The following is a 14,417-nucleotide window of genomic DNA, read 5'->3' on the forward strand; positions in this document are numbered from 1 at the left end:
AATTAAAAATGAATTCAAGCTTGAAAGTTGAGGTCATTTACCTAATTTTAAAATGCAAATACGAAGACCTCTGAACTATATACATTCACTTAAACTGCACTAATGATGGAAAACACAAAAAGCACAGCATTCCCAAGGAACCACAGACATTTCGACCATAATTATTTTCTGTTATAATAATTGTTCCTATTTTGTCTTCGGAGAACTTTTTTTTTTTTTTTTTTTTTAAGACAATCACCTCAAGAATGTTTTTAGACAGTACAATTTGTGACAATCAAAACACAGTCTTCTAGGGCTTCCCTGCTGGCGCAGTGGTTGAGAGTCCGCCTGCCGATGCAGGGGACACGGGTCCATGCCCCAGTCCGGGAGGATCCCAGATGCCGCGGAGCAGCTAGGCCCGTGAGCCACAACTACTGAGCCTGTGCTCTAGAGCCCGCGAGCCACAACTATTGAGCCCTCGCGGCTAGAGCCCGTGCTGTGCAACAAGAGAAGCCACCGCAATGAGAAGCCCGCGCACCTCAACAAAGAGTAGCCCCCTCTCGCAGCAACTAGAGAAAGCCCGCGCGCAGCAACAAAGACCCAACGCAGCCAAAAAAAAAAAAAAAAAAAAAACTCGAGTTGTGACAAATATCCCTAACTTTGATTGGTTTGATATAGCACCAAATGCAGATGAAGAACAATTTGTATTCCTTCTACCCCTCTACAAATCCTAACAGCTTTTACAACAAAGAACGTTATAAGCCTATTACCTCTTCCACCTCATTCCACTGCTGTTTCCTTCCCCGTCCCCTGGGCAAAGTGCTACTATGAAGTTCTGATTTTAAGTGATTAAAGAATAAGGGCTTTTAAGGAATAAAGAATTTTCAATCTTAAGCAGCTGGCACAGACTAGGAAGCATGGAGCTAGAAACCATTTCCCTTTGCAGTGACCTCTTTTATCCATCCTGAATTTTTTAAGAAAGGTCTGGAATTTCTGGTAGGAAAAGAAGTATAGAACTCAGAAGCTTTCTTGGACTTAACATTCTCAGGTTACACTTCTGGCAATGGCAGCTGTGTTTCTAATGGAAGGTCAATTAAAGAATCCACTGAATAATGCAAGCTTTCTAACCTCCTAAGATGTTTTGTACCACCTTACTTCCTAGCAATAGAGAATTGATCCCCCTCCACTTTAGACAGAGCGTTTTAGGAATCAAACATTTCATTACCTCAATCATAAATCAAAACATTTTTAGACACGAGATGGAGCATTTAATCTACCCTCAACATTTTACAGATGAGGAAACTGAGGGTGAAAAGTTAAATGACCTACCCAAAGTCACAGAGCAGGCTAATGCTGGAAGCAAAGCCGATTTATTCTGAGCCCAATTCCACCACAGTGAGGTAGAAATATCCTGCTCATTTTTTCCCTCCTAGTCTGGCTCTTTTTAATCTTTGGCACAAAATCCCCAAATAACACTCTCCTCTGAAAGCATGTCTATCAGAATGTCTTCTTATGCCCAGTTGGAACAGATGGGAAACTCCCTACCACATGAACCTGGGTTTACTAGAATTGTCTTAGTTGACTTAATGACAATTTAGTAAATTGGGGATAGAACAAGCAGTAGGCCTTTCGAAACTTTTCCCGTACCTCAATTTCCTAATTCTTTCCTGTTTACGAGAACTAAGATTTCAACACCATCGACTTTCCCCTATCCAACTGGAGCCAAAAAAGGAGGGAGGGGAAGAGAAGAGGAGGAGGAAAGGAATAGAATTGAGAAGTAGGAGACTAGCAAGTGATTGTTTTCATTTCTTAATTCAGGTATTTCATTTTATCCATTTCAGCAACTAAGAAGCGTACATAATACCCTTCCCTGACATCCTGATATTGGCAAACAAAACAACTTCACATTCCAAAGCAGAAAGCTAGCTTCACAAGGAGCAGGCCAGAGATAACACCTAGAGCAACGAAGAAGGTGAGGAGCCCTCCCTCCCAGGCCACCTCCCACCACTCGTTAGATCTGATTAGTCCCAACCTTCCTTGGAAACCCACAATGAAAGGTACCCAAAGTCATAGAATTGGCAAGCTCACTTAATCTTAAACCAGGAAATGACCTGTGAGCCAAATAAGTACGAAACTCTAAGAACGTAATGGCAACTGAAAATAACCATGAATAAAGCCGAGGACATATGCTGAGTAGACTTATGACTTATTAAACCTAAACAGCCTCTCCCGGGCTCTTACTGCAGTCCTTTAAACCAGTTGTTTGCGAATATTCCTCTAGAAAAGCTCTTATTCTTTGGATTCAGCTACCCAGTATTATCTTACATCTTCTCCTACCTCTCTAACCATGCCTCAGTTTCCATAACTGGCTCCTTCTTTCTTCTCCTACTTCCTGGGTTTCCTAAGATTCTGTCCTCAGACCATTTTCCCCCTCAATTATTTCCTTATCGATCTCCTTACTGATAACTCCCAAATACATCCCGATCTTTTTTTCCTGAGCTCCAGGCTCACATTCCCTACTGCCTTCTAGACCTTTTGCACCTGGATAACCAGCTGGGTACCTCAAGCTCATCATGTCCAAAACAAAACTCATCATCTAAACTAAATTCATCTCCCTGCCTCCACCCCTCCCGCCCCGGCACCCCATGGCATTAACATTCCCCTAGTCACTCCGAGGTGACCTAGAAATCTCAGTCACAGTTGGCTCTTCCCTCCTTTCCCCTCACATTACATCCAATCCAATACCAAACTTCCTAACTGAACTGCCACCATTCCATTCATTGCTTTCCATTCCTACTACTGCTACTTTAATTTCACTCTCCTGGTCATGATGACAACAGCTTTCTAACTAGTCTACCCATCTGTCACTCTAATCTGGTGGTACCAGGCAGAATGGATTTGTTCCCTTAAACTGCAACTCTAATCATGTCACTTCTCCATTTGATGGGATTTTCATTTGATGGGAAAGAAATACAAATTCCTTAGCCAGACATACCTTAAAAGCCAAGCTGAAGTACTTTTCTGAGTAGCCAAAGAAAGTGCTCAAGCAGAATGCCTAAAGGCTCCAAGTTCCTGTCTCAATAGTACTTCTAAAACTTTAATATGCATGCAGATCACCTGGAGGGCTTGTTAAAACACACGATTCCTGGGCAAGCTCCCAGAGATCCTGCCTCTGGGTCTGGAGTGAGGAGAATATGCATTTCAAATAACTGAATGCAGCCAGTATTGCCTTGAGTAGCTCTGATATAGACTCTACTCCATTTATTTGAACATGTTTGTATCAGCCATGCATATCAATCATCTTCCTACCCCATTGCTATTCTGGTCACCTATTCTCTGCTCCAAGGCCTTCAGAAATGGCACCAGGCCCAGACTGGTCTAAAGCCTTCCCAGGGACTGGTTTAAATGTGAAACGTAAAATGATTCTGGCCAGTGAGCAACAAAGATATAGTTTGCAAAGACCTTTGGATAAAGGCGTTCCTCGCTGAAAAAAGAGACACCTGAGAAAAAATAGTACCTTTTCCATCCCTGGCCACAATGAGTACGTGTCCACCCCTCACCTTCAGTTTCTTCTGCCATTTAGTGACTTTGAAGAAAGCTGACCCAATAACGAGACAAATATACTTGAGAAGGAAGAAAAGACTGATGCAGTCTTTGCACGGAATCAACCAACCCTGGAACATCCTACTTCAAGATTCATGTGATGTAAGTAAGTCCCTCATTTTTTAAGCCAACTGAGTTGGTATTTTTCTGCTCTATGAAATTAAAACCATCCTATTATAAGACTGTTCCAAAACACAGGAGAGAAAAATAGAAATTAAAGGCCCAGTTGTAAATTCCAAAGTCATGAGAATCATCCCAACACCCGGGAAACTCCCTGATCCCTCAGCCCCCAAAAGCTCAAACTCTGTGAGTTGAATAGCATCTACTATTGTGGAGGTGGCATTCCTTGTGTTCTAGGTGGTGGCTTCTGAACGTTCAAAGAGGCCTTCCTTTCTACCACAACTCGGCTATGTGGAGGTTTTAATCTGCGCTGTATCAGACACATATCAAATACCCCCAAAACTTTAATTCTTTGCTGAGATGTCTGTCTGTATCACCTTACGGGCACAAGCCATATAGTGTTATTCAACTTTTTTTCCTATACCTACCTCAACACCTGGCACAGTACAGGCACCTGATTTGGAGATCAAGACTTAACTTCTCATGTTAGTGGTTTGAACAGCCAGGAATATATTATTTGTGTGTCCAATTTAAATGTAATCTCTTCCTAGAAATCTTTCTAAACTAAGCACAGTTGCCCATTATATGCTCATATGGTAGATCCTTGAACCTCCCCTTTGACATCATACTTTCTAAAATTTATTCAATGTATATCTTACCCAACAATATCCAAGAATATATTGTGTCTATTTTGTTCACCACTGTATACCCAATGTATTCATAAAACAGAGCTTGAAACATAGTACTCAAGTAATGTTTATTAATTAATGAGTTAAGCCTATTAATTAATGAGTTAAGCCTATTAATTAATGAGTAAGAGCCTATTATGATACTGCAATGTGCTGGGTATAAAGAAGGTAGAGTCCTGTCCAGTGGAGGTTGTACCCGGTAAGGCCAAAGAGAAAGTGTTCAAGAGCTATGATTTCCAGTCATGGAGAAATGGGGCTAAGAAAAGTATGGTCCGTGTCTTGAGTACCTGAAGTACCTAAGGCTTCTCAAGCAGAGGCTGATTTAACAGTCAAGTATCATGGATGTGGTCAAAGAAATTCCAAACTTGTAGGCAGTTTAGACAAAATGACCTCTAAATTTCCTTTCAATTTTTATTACTATGTATAAATGTCACCATAATGTTTTCACTAACTTTAGAAATTAAACAAAATTGGGCAATTTATATATTCAAATTTAGCTTCATTTAGGAAAAACACAGAAAAATAAAGTTCGTGTCATTCAATCATAAAGAAAAATCAATTAGTTGGTCTTATACAATTTTATATGATCTTTCAGTATTAAAGTCAATATTATTTTAGCTTATAAACTATAGTATGACTGTTTACATTTACATAGATTTTTAAATGACTCAGCCATGTACATCCTAACACTTGCATGGGTCACAGCCATATGAATGCTTAATAAATGATTTTTGATTAACAAAAATTAAAAGGTACCAGGCTTTTGAGAACTGTTCCAGCACTGAACATGCAGAGCTACTTAATAATCAAGATTTTTGCTAATCATGCATTGCTTGCTTAAAAAATATTTTTAACTGTTAGAATTTATACATAAACCAGACTTCTCATTAATAATTAACCTTGCTCTCATACAACAGACTAGCTCTTAAAACAAAAACAACAAAAACCAAAAAAACAGAAAATATCACTTCTGGAAAACAGAACATTCAGGAGAGATGTGCCAACTAGTTAAATAATATCACTCTGCAACAAGTTTAATGGATGGTAAGGGGCCTATCACACCCATTTCCCATTTGTTGAGAGGAGAGAAAAGGGTTACAACATAAAATCACCATCAAGGACCAAAAACTGATTTGACAGGCCTGCCGTGTAATTTGATACATGTGCATTTAGATAAAATTTTTAACCTTGGAAAGGCTTTAAGGTCAGTGAGTCTAATTCCCTTATCTTGGAGATGAAACAGAGCCTAGAGATGCTGACTTGCCTAAGGTCACAGTGGCAGCCAAGCAAGAATCCCAACCCTGCTGCGTGGCGCCCTGCCTCTTCTTCCTGGAGGAAGTTCTCCCTTTCTCTGTTACAGTGGTGCATTACGTAGTTTACCACCTCCAGGCTGTATGCCACCAAATCTGAATGAAAACTGCAAAAACCCAAATATGTCTATCAAGTGAAGTTACTGCGTGAAGTGAAAACTACATATCAGAATAAGCATTCTCTTGTGCGCTTCAACTTTTCCTTCTATATTGTTTATTTTCTGGGCAATGAAAAATTGAAGAAAGCTTTTATGTACTCTATAAATATTTTATTACCAGGCCTAAGCATTTTACCATCGGCGTAAATGAACCCACAACAGTGCAGAACTGTGTTATTTGGTTTTCCTACACTCTTTGGAAGCTTTAAAATTCTAGTCAGGGTTATAACATAAATGAAAAATCACATCAGTCTTTGCCAGGGCAGCAACCAGAGAAAAACACAAACTTCAATTACCTTTGCAGCCAAAGAGCAAGTGGAACTATTGTTAAAAGGAGTGTCCCCTAGAATAGTCTAACAATTAAAAAGTAGACTAAGCATAACATGACTATTTCATGTACATGAATATAACGAATAGTGGGGTTTTTTTTTAAAGATACAAGTAAAGATCACAGAGAAACAGGGAACTTTCTTGATTTACATAAAAAAACTAACAAATATCTAGCAATGGTTTGGAAAACAAAACATTTTGTTGTTTATATAAGTTAACTAAGACAACATAGCCAATTTCTCCATGGCTCTCAAAAACAATTCTTAATTGTCAAAATGGTTTGGGGGCACAACGGATTTCATTTGGCAATGATGGAGAAAAGTAAACAATGGGACTGTTGGCAGAGGCAGAATTTGAATCCTAGACAATTACTTTGCAACAAACTGAAGGAGATGCTTGCTTACCAGTTAAGAGAACTGGAAAACAACTTTCAAATGGAGTACTATCCCCTTTCTCACACATAAACCCAACCAAAACACACATAAAGTTTAATTTTCTTTCAATAACTTAGCAAGCCAACTTGCAAAGAATTTAGTAAGTTATTAATAGGAAGATGCATGCCTGGCAGTACAATTTTAGAGACCTAAGACATATGGTTTCAATTAATAGTCACTGTGCCTGGGACAATCCATCAAATTATCCAAGACCAAAATGTCCACAATTCAAACACTATTACACCAAGTTCAAAACATGACAGTTTAGAAAAGAAACTGTAGGCTGTGTAAAAAGGACACCAGTCTAGAAAACCAAGCTTCTAAAGAGATCCCAAGCAATCAAAAGGGTGGTAAGTGAATCATATTTCCACATTCACTAAATCCCAAACCTTCAGAGGATCTCCCCCACAATTTTATTCTAATATTGCTGCGATTTTCTCCACCGGCATAAATTCTGGGTATCAGGATGAATCATATTACATAAAGTTAATAGAGTCAACTCTTAATTATTTATTTTTACAGATAATCCAGAGTTAGTTTAACTTTTAAATATTTGTTTATATTAACTTTTCAGTAATGGATATATCTGACTTTTTGGGAACTCCTAATACCTGCACTTCCACAAAAAGTACCAAATTCAACATGGTGGAAACTGGAAAATTACAATATATTATTCTTTGACCCAGAATATTTTCATTATTAGGCCAACTAATTTTCCTCACACAAATTAAGTATCCCATTCTTTTGATTAAAGTCACTACAATTCATAAAGTTACAATTTTCTATGAAGAAAAATAAATACACAGAGAATGTGAAGTGAATGTTAACTGATATTACAACACCTACTGTCCAAAATTAACATCAATTTCCTTTTAATTTTTCAATTTATCTTCAGAATATTAAAACGGCACTTCCAAGAAGTGTACCAATTAATATTTCTTATTTCTCTAATGTCTAATTTCTTTTTTCCCTGAGTGGGCTTTCACAAATGAAAATCATCCATTTTACTAGAAGACCCAGTTATGAAGAACAAAGACAATTTAACCAAAGAGATTACAAGATCCATGTTGGAAAACAAAGTTTTCATCAGCTCAACTCTTTGAATTTCTTTTAATTTTCCATTTATAACTGTGACTCTGAATTTAACTAAATCCCTGTCTCTCTAGCAACATAGTGAATCCTAAGCTACATCTTTAAAAAATGAGAAGTGTGCCTTAGTCATTGCTTTGCCACCTCTAGTCCTGCCTCAAATCCATGCCACAACCTTCCTGGGCTGAAAACATCCTAGTCATCTAAATAATCAGCAACAGGCTAAATTTAGTCTTAGGATTTGAGAACAACCAGGCCTAGGCCTGACCTCTACAACCAGGCCCCAGAATGCTTCTCACCCCTGTATTCATGAGACCCCTCCCGTTACAATTAGTTCAGCTAATCTTCCCTGGCTACGTTCCACTGACCAAACAAGAATCACCAAAAAAAAGTCACTAAAAGAGAATTCCAACAAATGGAAAATCTGAAATACTTTTTAAGTGACACAGAGGTACTCAAACGGCTTCCCTTGTAATATAAGAAAGTACCTCAATTTAAGAATATTAAGGGACATTTTTATATAATTTAAGTAGACAAACAGTTTTTTAAAAAGTTCCTCCAGAGACATTCCTGGCGGTCCAGTGGTTAAGGCTCCATGCTTCCAATGCACGGGGGCGTGGGTTCAATCACTGGTGGGGAACTAAGATCCTGCATACCATGTAGCCAAAAATAATTTTTTAAATAAATAAATAAATAATTTCTAAAAGTTCTTCTAAATTACAGTATAAGTACATAACACAGCCTTAGCTGTCTAGATGACAGCAGGCCCAGTGCCATTTATAAATTTCAAATCATGTAGGGAGATTGCTCCATAGCTCTCACAACTTTTGAAAAGCCAAATTCCAAATGGCACTGACTAACATACCTGGCAAAAGTCACAGCTGCTGATGACCCAGCAGGGTCACAGGAGGAGGTGTCACCTCCAACTGTGACAAGGGGCCCTTTCTCATTTAAGTAGTAGTCACATTTATTTAGAAAAATTGTGGGCCCTGCAACAACCCCTGGGATGGAGAAAACTAGCAAATGGAGATGTAATTTCACAGGCAGACAGAAGGTGACCTGAGGGCAGAATACACCAGCAAGGGAATTAAGCCAGAGATCCAGTAAAGAGTCCTCCTATGAGAAGTAATTCTAAGTAATTCTAACACAGACTTGGGAGATGCCCAAAGCCAGTTGAACCTTCTTTTGGCCAAGGAATACATACTGGGAATTCTCCTGCCTATTGACATTAACTATTTTTATTAATTAAACATTTCTACCTAATAACTTACAAAGTGCTTGAGAATCTAGCTTTCCTGTAAAGCAGGGGCCCCCAACCCTGTTAGGAACCGGGCGCACAGCAGGAGGTGAACGGCAGGCTAGGGAGCAAAGCTTCATCTGCTGCTCCCCATTGCTCACATCACCCCCTGAACCATCCCCCCGCCCCCATCCGTGGAAAAACTGTTTTCCACAAAACCTGTCCCTGGTGCCAAAAAGGTTGGGGACCGCTGCTATAAAGCACATTGCCTAGATTTGAGGGAAGAGATTCAAGCCGAGAATAGCAACCCCAGGTTCCAGGACATTCAAACACGTGTACACAACACACAGGTATAATACACAGATCTGAATTTCAAGTGCCAACCATAAGGGATACAGGAGAAATCCCAATACAGTACATTGCGTATTGTAAGAGCTCATAATTTTAGTTGTTGATTGGACTGAAACAAAAACTGTCACCAATTATGTATTCACATCACTGTTCAAGCTTTCCCCTCCAACCCCATACTTTAAAAATATATATATATCAACTCCCAAGTTGCTGGAGGCCTGAACACCAAACCTAGAATAGGAAAATAAAGAACTGTCATAGGTGCATTGTTTGTTTGTGACATGTGGTTATACTCATAGTGGCAATTCTATCCAAAAAGCTACCATCATTTTAAGAAAGGAAAGTAAAATTTACTGGCCATCTAAATGCATTCATGTAATTAATCTCATTTCAGCTTCTCAAAACCCTTTGGCATAAGTACTAATATCCAATGTTTATATAAATAGAAACGAAGGTTCAGAAAAGTTGTCTATGATCACCTGTTAGTAACAGGATTCAAGCCTAGGTCCATCCCTTTTATCTTTCTCAACATTTATGTTAGAGGTGTTAATAAATTACAACCAAAAATGTAGGCTAGGAGCTTCCCTGGTGGCACAGTGGTTGAGAGTCCGCCTGCCAATGCAGGGGACACGGGTTCGTGCCCTGGGTCCGGAAAGATCCCACATGCTGCGGAGTGGCTGGGCCCATGAGCCTGCGCATCTGGAGCCTGTGCTCCACGGCGGGAGAGGCCACAACAGTGAGAGGCCCGTGTACCGCAAGAAAAAAAAAAGTAGGCTAAACTACTAAAAAGTACATGGAAAGTCTGCATTTCTCATTTGTCATCCATGACAGATTCTTTCAGAGCATCCACCACTTCAAGACACTGTATTTCCCTCAGGAATATAATATTATCTTTGCCCACAGGGAACTGATAGTCTAGCTGGAGAAAGAAGCCATTGTTCCTGATAACAGTCAGGACTGGCTAAACCCACCTGCCTTTCCTCAGCCCTCTCAGTTCCCCTTCCCGTCCGCACCCAGAGTTACCTTGACTTCGACCCGGAAAAGAGAACGGGGATTAATCAGCAGCCTGATAAGTTTTTTAACATAAGAGGCAATAAAAGGTACTGGAAAGGACAAGGGTTTAAGACACATTTATATATGAATTTCAGTGCTTACTAGCTGTGAACTTTGGATAAGATACTTAAATTTTCTCATCTGTAAGGTCATGATTAAAATCTACTACCTCTTAGGGCTCTTGTGAAGCTTAAATGAGACAACATATGAAAACAGTTTAGAGGCCTAATATTTGTTCAATCTTTTCCTTATGAAGTGGCACAAGCTAAGTGTCAATGAGTGGAAATATCAATAAATGCTACAGCAAAGATCAAACAATTTGATCTTTGCTACCAAAAAAAATTCAAAAACAAAAATCCCAACGCTTACACTTAAAAACTGATCTGTGGAGACAGCAGAATCATTACCCAATAAAGTTTATCAATGATCAATGCAGCAGAGTTAATTAAACATACAGAGAGTTTACACTTGAAGTACAAATTTAAACAATGATAAACAGGAGCAAAATCGTGTTAAAAAAATTTTGGAGGGGAGAGGTGTCATCTTTTTGTGCAAAATTGCCAATTTAAAAAGAAAACTACCACTTAGAGCAAACTGGATGGCAATTAAATGCAATGTTGGATTGAATAATGGAAAAGTAGTCTAGGTCTGTAGCTTAGTTAATAGTAAGGTACTTGTGATAATTTCTTAGTTTTGACATATGTGCAACTTTTCTAAAAATCTCAAGATAAAAAGCTGATTTTTTTAAAAAAGTGGATGACAAGGGAAAGGAATAACAACATACACAGGTATTGCCACTTTATTTAGAATCTCCTGAAAACAATTAGCCGTTAACAAACAGCAAAGGATATGACATTAGTCAACATGCACCATCTCTGTAGGCTGCACTAAAGCATAACAACGAGGAACACCTGGAGTTTAATATTATTTTTAACTTTTAAAGAGAAGTGACTTGTCCACTTTTCTCTAGCATATTATTGCAATACTGGCTTGCTGGTAATTAAATATTGTTGTTACAAAGTCCAGCAAACTTCTGACAGTTACCTCTACTTTCTATTCTTGACTAAGACATTTATTCAACCTAAACAGAAGCATCTCTTACCACATACAAGGCATAACATGAATTTAAAAGTCTAATGACAAGTGACATTTCTGAGCTTAGTGCTAAAGGCAGACATAAGTGTCCCATCTGTTTTCATAATAATGCAGGCAAATTCTCTTACTTTATTATACAAAACTCAAAGAAGAGTTAATAAAGTGATATAAAACCTACTAGGGCATTTTTATGCGCAGGGCCAAATGATGGCCATTACTGACACAATTTTTTTAAGTACATTACATTTATTGAGAGCCACATTAAGTGGTTGTGAACTTTATACTAGCTGTGTGTTCAGCAAGATGGCCGAAGCTTTCACACTCTGGGGTCTGCAAGAAAAGGGTTTACTTTTACCAGAAGGCAAATCCTATGCTACAAATTGATGACAGAGGTTTAAAGTAGCACCAATTTCAATGTGTACACGTTACACACACACATACACACAACGTTACTGCTTAACTCAGTTGACAGGCATTCCCTAAACCTTTTTTAACACACATATAGAACTTAGAGAACAATTTTCTAATTTGAAAGAAACCTTAATAATATTTACAGATTTCAAAGAAGGGGAAAAAATAAACACAGCAATGCAGCAAAGTCATTTCTCCTGCTGAAATGACCTCCAGCTTCTACGAGCTATTCCCGGTTTCGCAATAAATGAATCTGAGACTCAGACCACGTACACACAAACGGAGAAGCTGAGAACGCTAAAGCTTCCCCAATAGTCCTGGCTAAACCCACCTGCCTTTCCTCAGCCCTCTCAGTTCCCCTTCCCGTCCGCACCCAGAGTTACCTTGACTTCGACCCGGAAAAGAGAACAGGGATTAATCAGCAGCCAAAGTCCTGTTTTATCATCATTTACAGCCCCTATCCCAGGGAGCCAGAGTGCTACTAACCTGATTTCAGGGAGGCAGAACTAAATGCAGCAGAGTACAGGGGTATAAATTATATGTATCTGAAACGCCAACCCAGCAGCTCAAGACAGCTCAAATGTCAATTTAACGAAAAGGGTTTCGCAAATTGTATCTCAAATGAACATTTCCACTTCCAAACCACCCACCAACCTCTCGACTGCCAGTACCCAAATTCGGTACAGCTAAAGCAACCCGGGAGAAAAAAGAAGCGTGTCTTACCTTGTACAAATCTCGACATTTTAGTGATTTATTAAAATACTCTGGCCTATATATATATATGTGTGTGTATATATATTCAAATGCCTAGAGGAGTCACGCTATGGGCAGGTCTCTCTTCCACCCCTGCTTTAACAACCGACGAGTTCCTTCTCCTCTTCCTATGTTTTGCCACTTAAGGGAGTATTCAAAGCGGCTAAAACTGCCTCAAAAAAAAAAAAAAAGAAAAGAAAAAAAAAAACACCCAGGAAAACCTTCCGCACTTCCAAAAGACAGAAACTTGGTGCGACCGAGTCGGCTCGGAACTCCAGGCTACACTAAACCCTTGACGCAAATGAGGGCCAGCTGGAGGCTCCCGGAAAAGGTAATATCACACGAACTTAAATTTCATCAATGAAAGAGGCGTATCTAGAGCGGCTACTTCACTGCCCTCCGGAGCTGCACGGCCGCAGGCACAGGCGGGCCGCACCCCCTATTCCTCCTCCCCTCTCTGCCGTCCGGCCTCTGGACAGTTCCCCGGGAAACTCTGGCCAACGGCGGTCCCCGCCCTGCAGGGATCGCGAAGCGGGGAAGGCAGGCAGAGGGGAACGATTCAACCCTTTCTACCGGCCCATCAACGTCCCGGGACTAAGAGGCGCTCGGCGCGCGGGCGGGCGGGCGGGGGCCTCCAGACCAACGCCTCGCTGCTGGGAGCGGCGGCAAGCTTGCCGCGGCTTTTTTCCGGGAGGGGCCGAAGGCTACACGCCCTCCCCCGCAGCGAACGCTGGGGGGCCACCCATGAGGGGAGAGGCGACTCCGAGGGACAGGAGCCCGGGAGGGAGGGCCCGCCCCGACCCTCACACATTCTAGTTCCTCCTGGTCGAACCCCAAATTGGGCCTCCGGGGCCAAAGCGGGGTCAGGCAGAGGGGCTCTACACGCCTCAGAGAGGGAAACACACTCGCCCAAGGGGTGGTGGGAAGCCCGCCCCGGCCCCTCCCCAAACCGCCACAGAGACCCACCTTCCTCCTCTTCCTTTAGTAGCTGGGAAATTGGGGGCGTTTATGGCGCGCCTGGAAGAAGGCTCGCAGGTTGAGAGAATGTCACCTCTGAGGCAACCTTCTCTCTCCCCCTCTCCCCTCACACATGCACACCTTGAACCCCTCACCAGTGGTCGCAGCCCAGCTTCTGACCTCCTTCGTCCAGCGGGCTGCGGGATCCCGCAACCCAAAGCCCCCACTTTCTCCTAAACACCTCCCCTCCCCCTCCATTTGGAGCAGCCCCCCTCACGGCGGAAATGTCCCCACTGCGCAGACAGACAGGAGCAGCCGCCAGTCAGGAGCCGAGGCGGATTCAGGGCCTGGCCAATGAGGCGCGCGGGAGTGGCAGGGGGCGGGGCGTATGCGTCCAGAGGGAGCCTGGCGGAGGTGGGCTCTGAGCCAGAGCCGCGGCCCGAGCCCGAGCCCGAACTCGGATGCCGCGCGTTGGGGCTGCGCCTCCAGCGGCTGGGCCAGGGATGTTTCACCAGTAGAACTCCCAGTCTTCCACAGATACTTCAGCAAGGGAGACAACCTGAAGCACGAGTGGTTATTTTTGTCGTGCTTAAAAATGTTTCCGCTTACCAGAGACTGAAGCTAGATATCTATCGGGCGAGTAGAGCCAGAGCACCCCGCGCAGCTACCCCGAGAGAGCCCAGGCCCTATCTCGGTAGACACAAACTCTACCCACACATCTGGTCTCCAAAGGGTGAAGATGCGTTAAAGAGTAACAGTAAGCAGTTGGATGTGTGGGACTTAACTAACAGGAGGAGGAATTTAGGGCATTGAAGAAAACGCCAAGCGAAGGCTCTCACACCAGAACC

The 14,417-nt window shown here is 41.5% G+C and overlaps 1 protein-coding gene across 4 annotated transcripts in view; it reads right to left on the reverse strand.

The window, feature by feature from the left end:
* The window catches only part of UGP2 (UDP-glucose pyrophosphorylase 2), a 54,753-nt gene extending 40,926 nt beyond the window's left edge, over window positions 1–13,827 (reverse strand). Inside the window, exon 1 of one of the 4 annotated variants that reach the window (XM_030877372.3) lies at window positions 13,725–13,827. In XM_030877372.3, coding sequence (XP_030733232.3) covers window positions 13,725–13,827 — 103 coding nt within the window. Of the gene's footprint in view, window positions 1–12,582; window positions 13,049–13,578 lie in introns of those variants that run through there. The other 3 variants (XM_030877374.2, XM_060309939.2, XM_030877373.3) reach the window with 3 other exon arrangements.
* Between the last annotated feature and the right edge of the window lie 590 nt (window positions 13,828–14,417).

This window comes from Globicephala melas, chromosome 12 (assembly GCF_963455315.2).
Source record: "Globicephala melas chromosome 12, mGloMel1.2, whole genome shotgun sequence".
In the NCBI taxonomy this organism is placed as follows: domain Eukaryota; kingdom Metazoa; phylum Chordata; class Mammalia; order Artiodactyla; family Delphinidae; genus Globicephala; species Globicephala melas.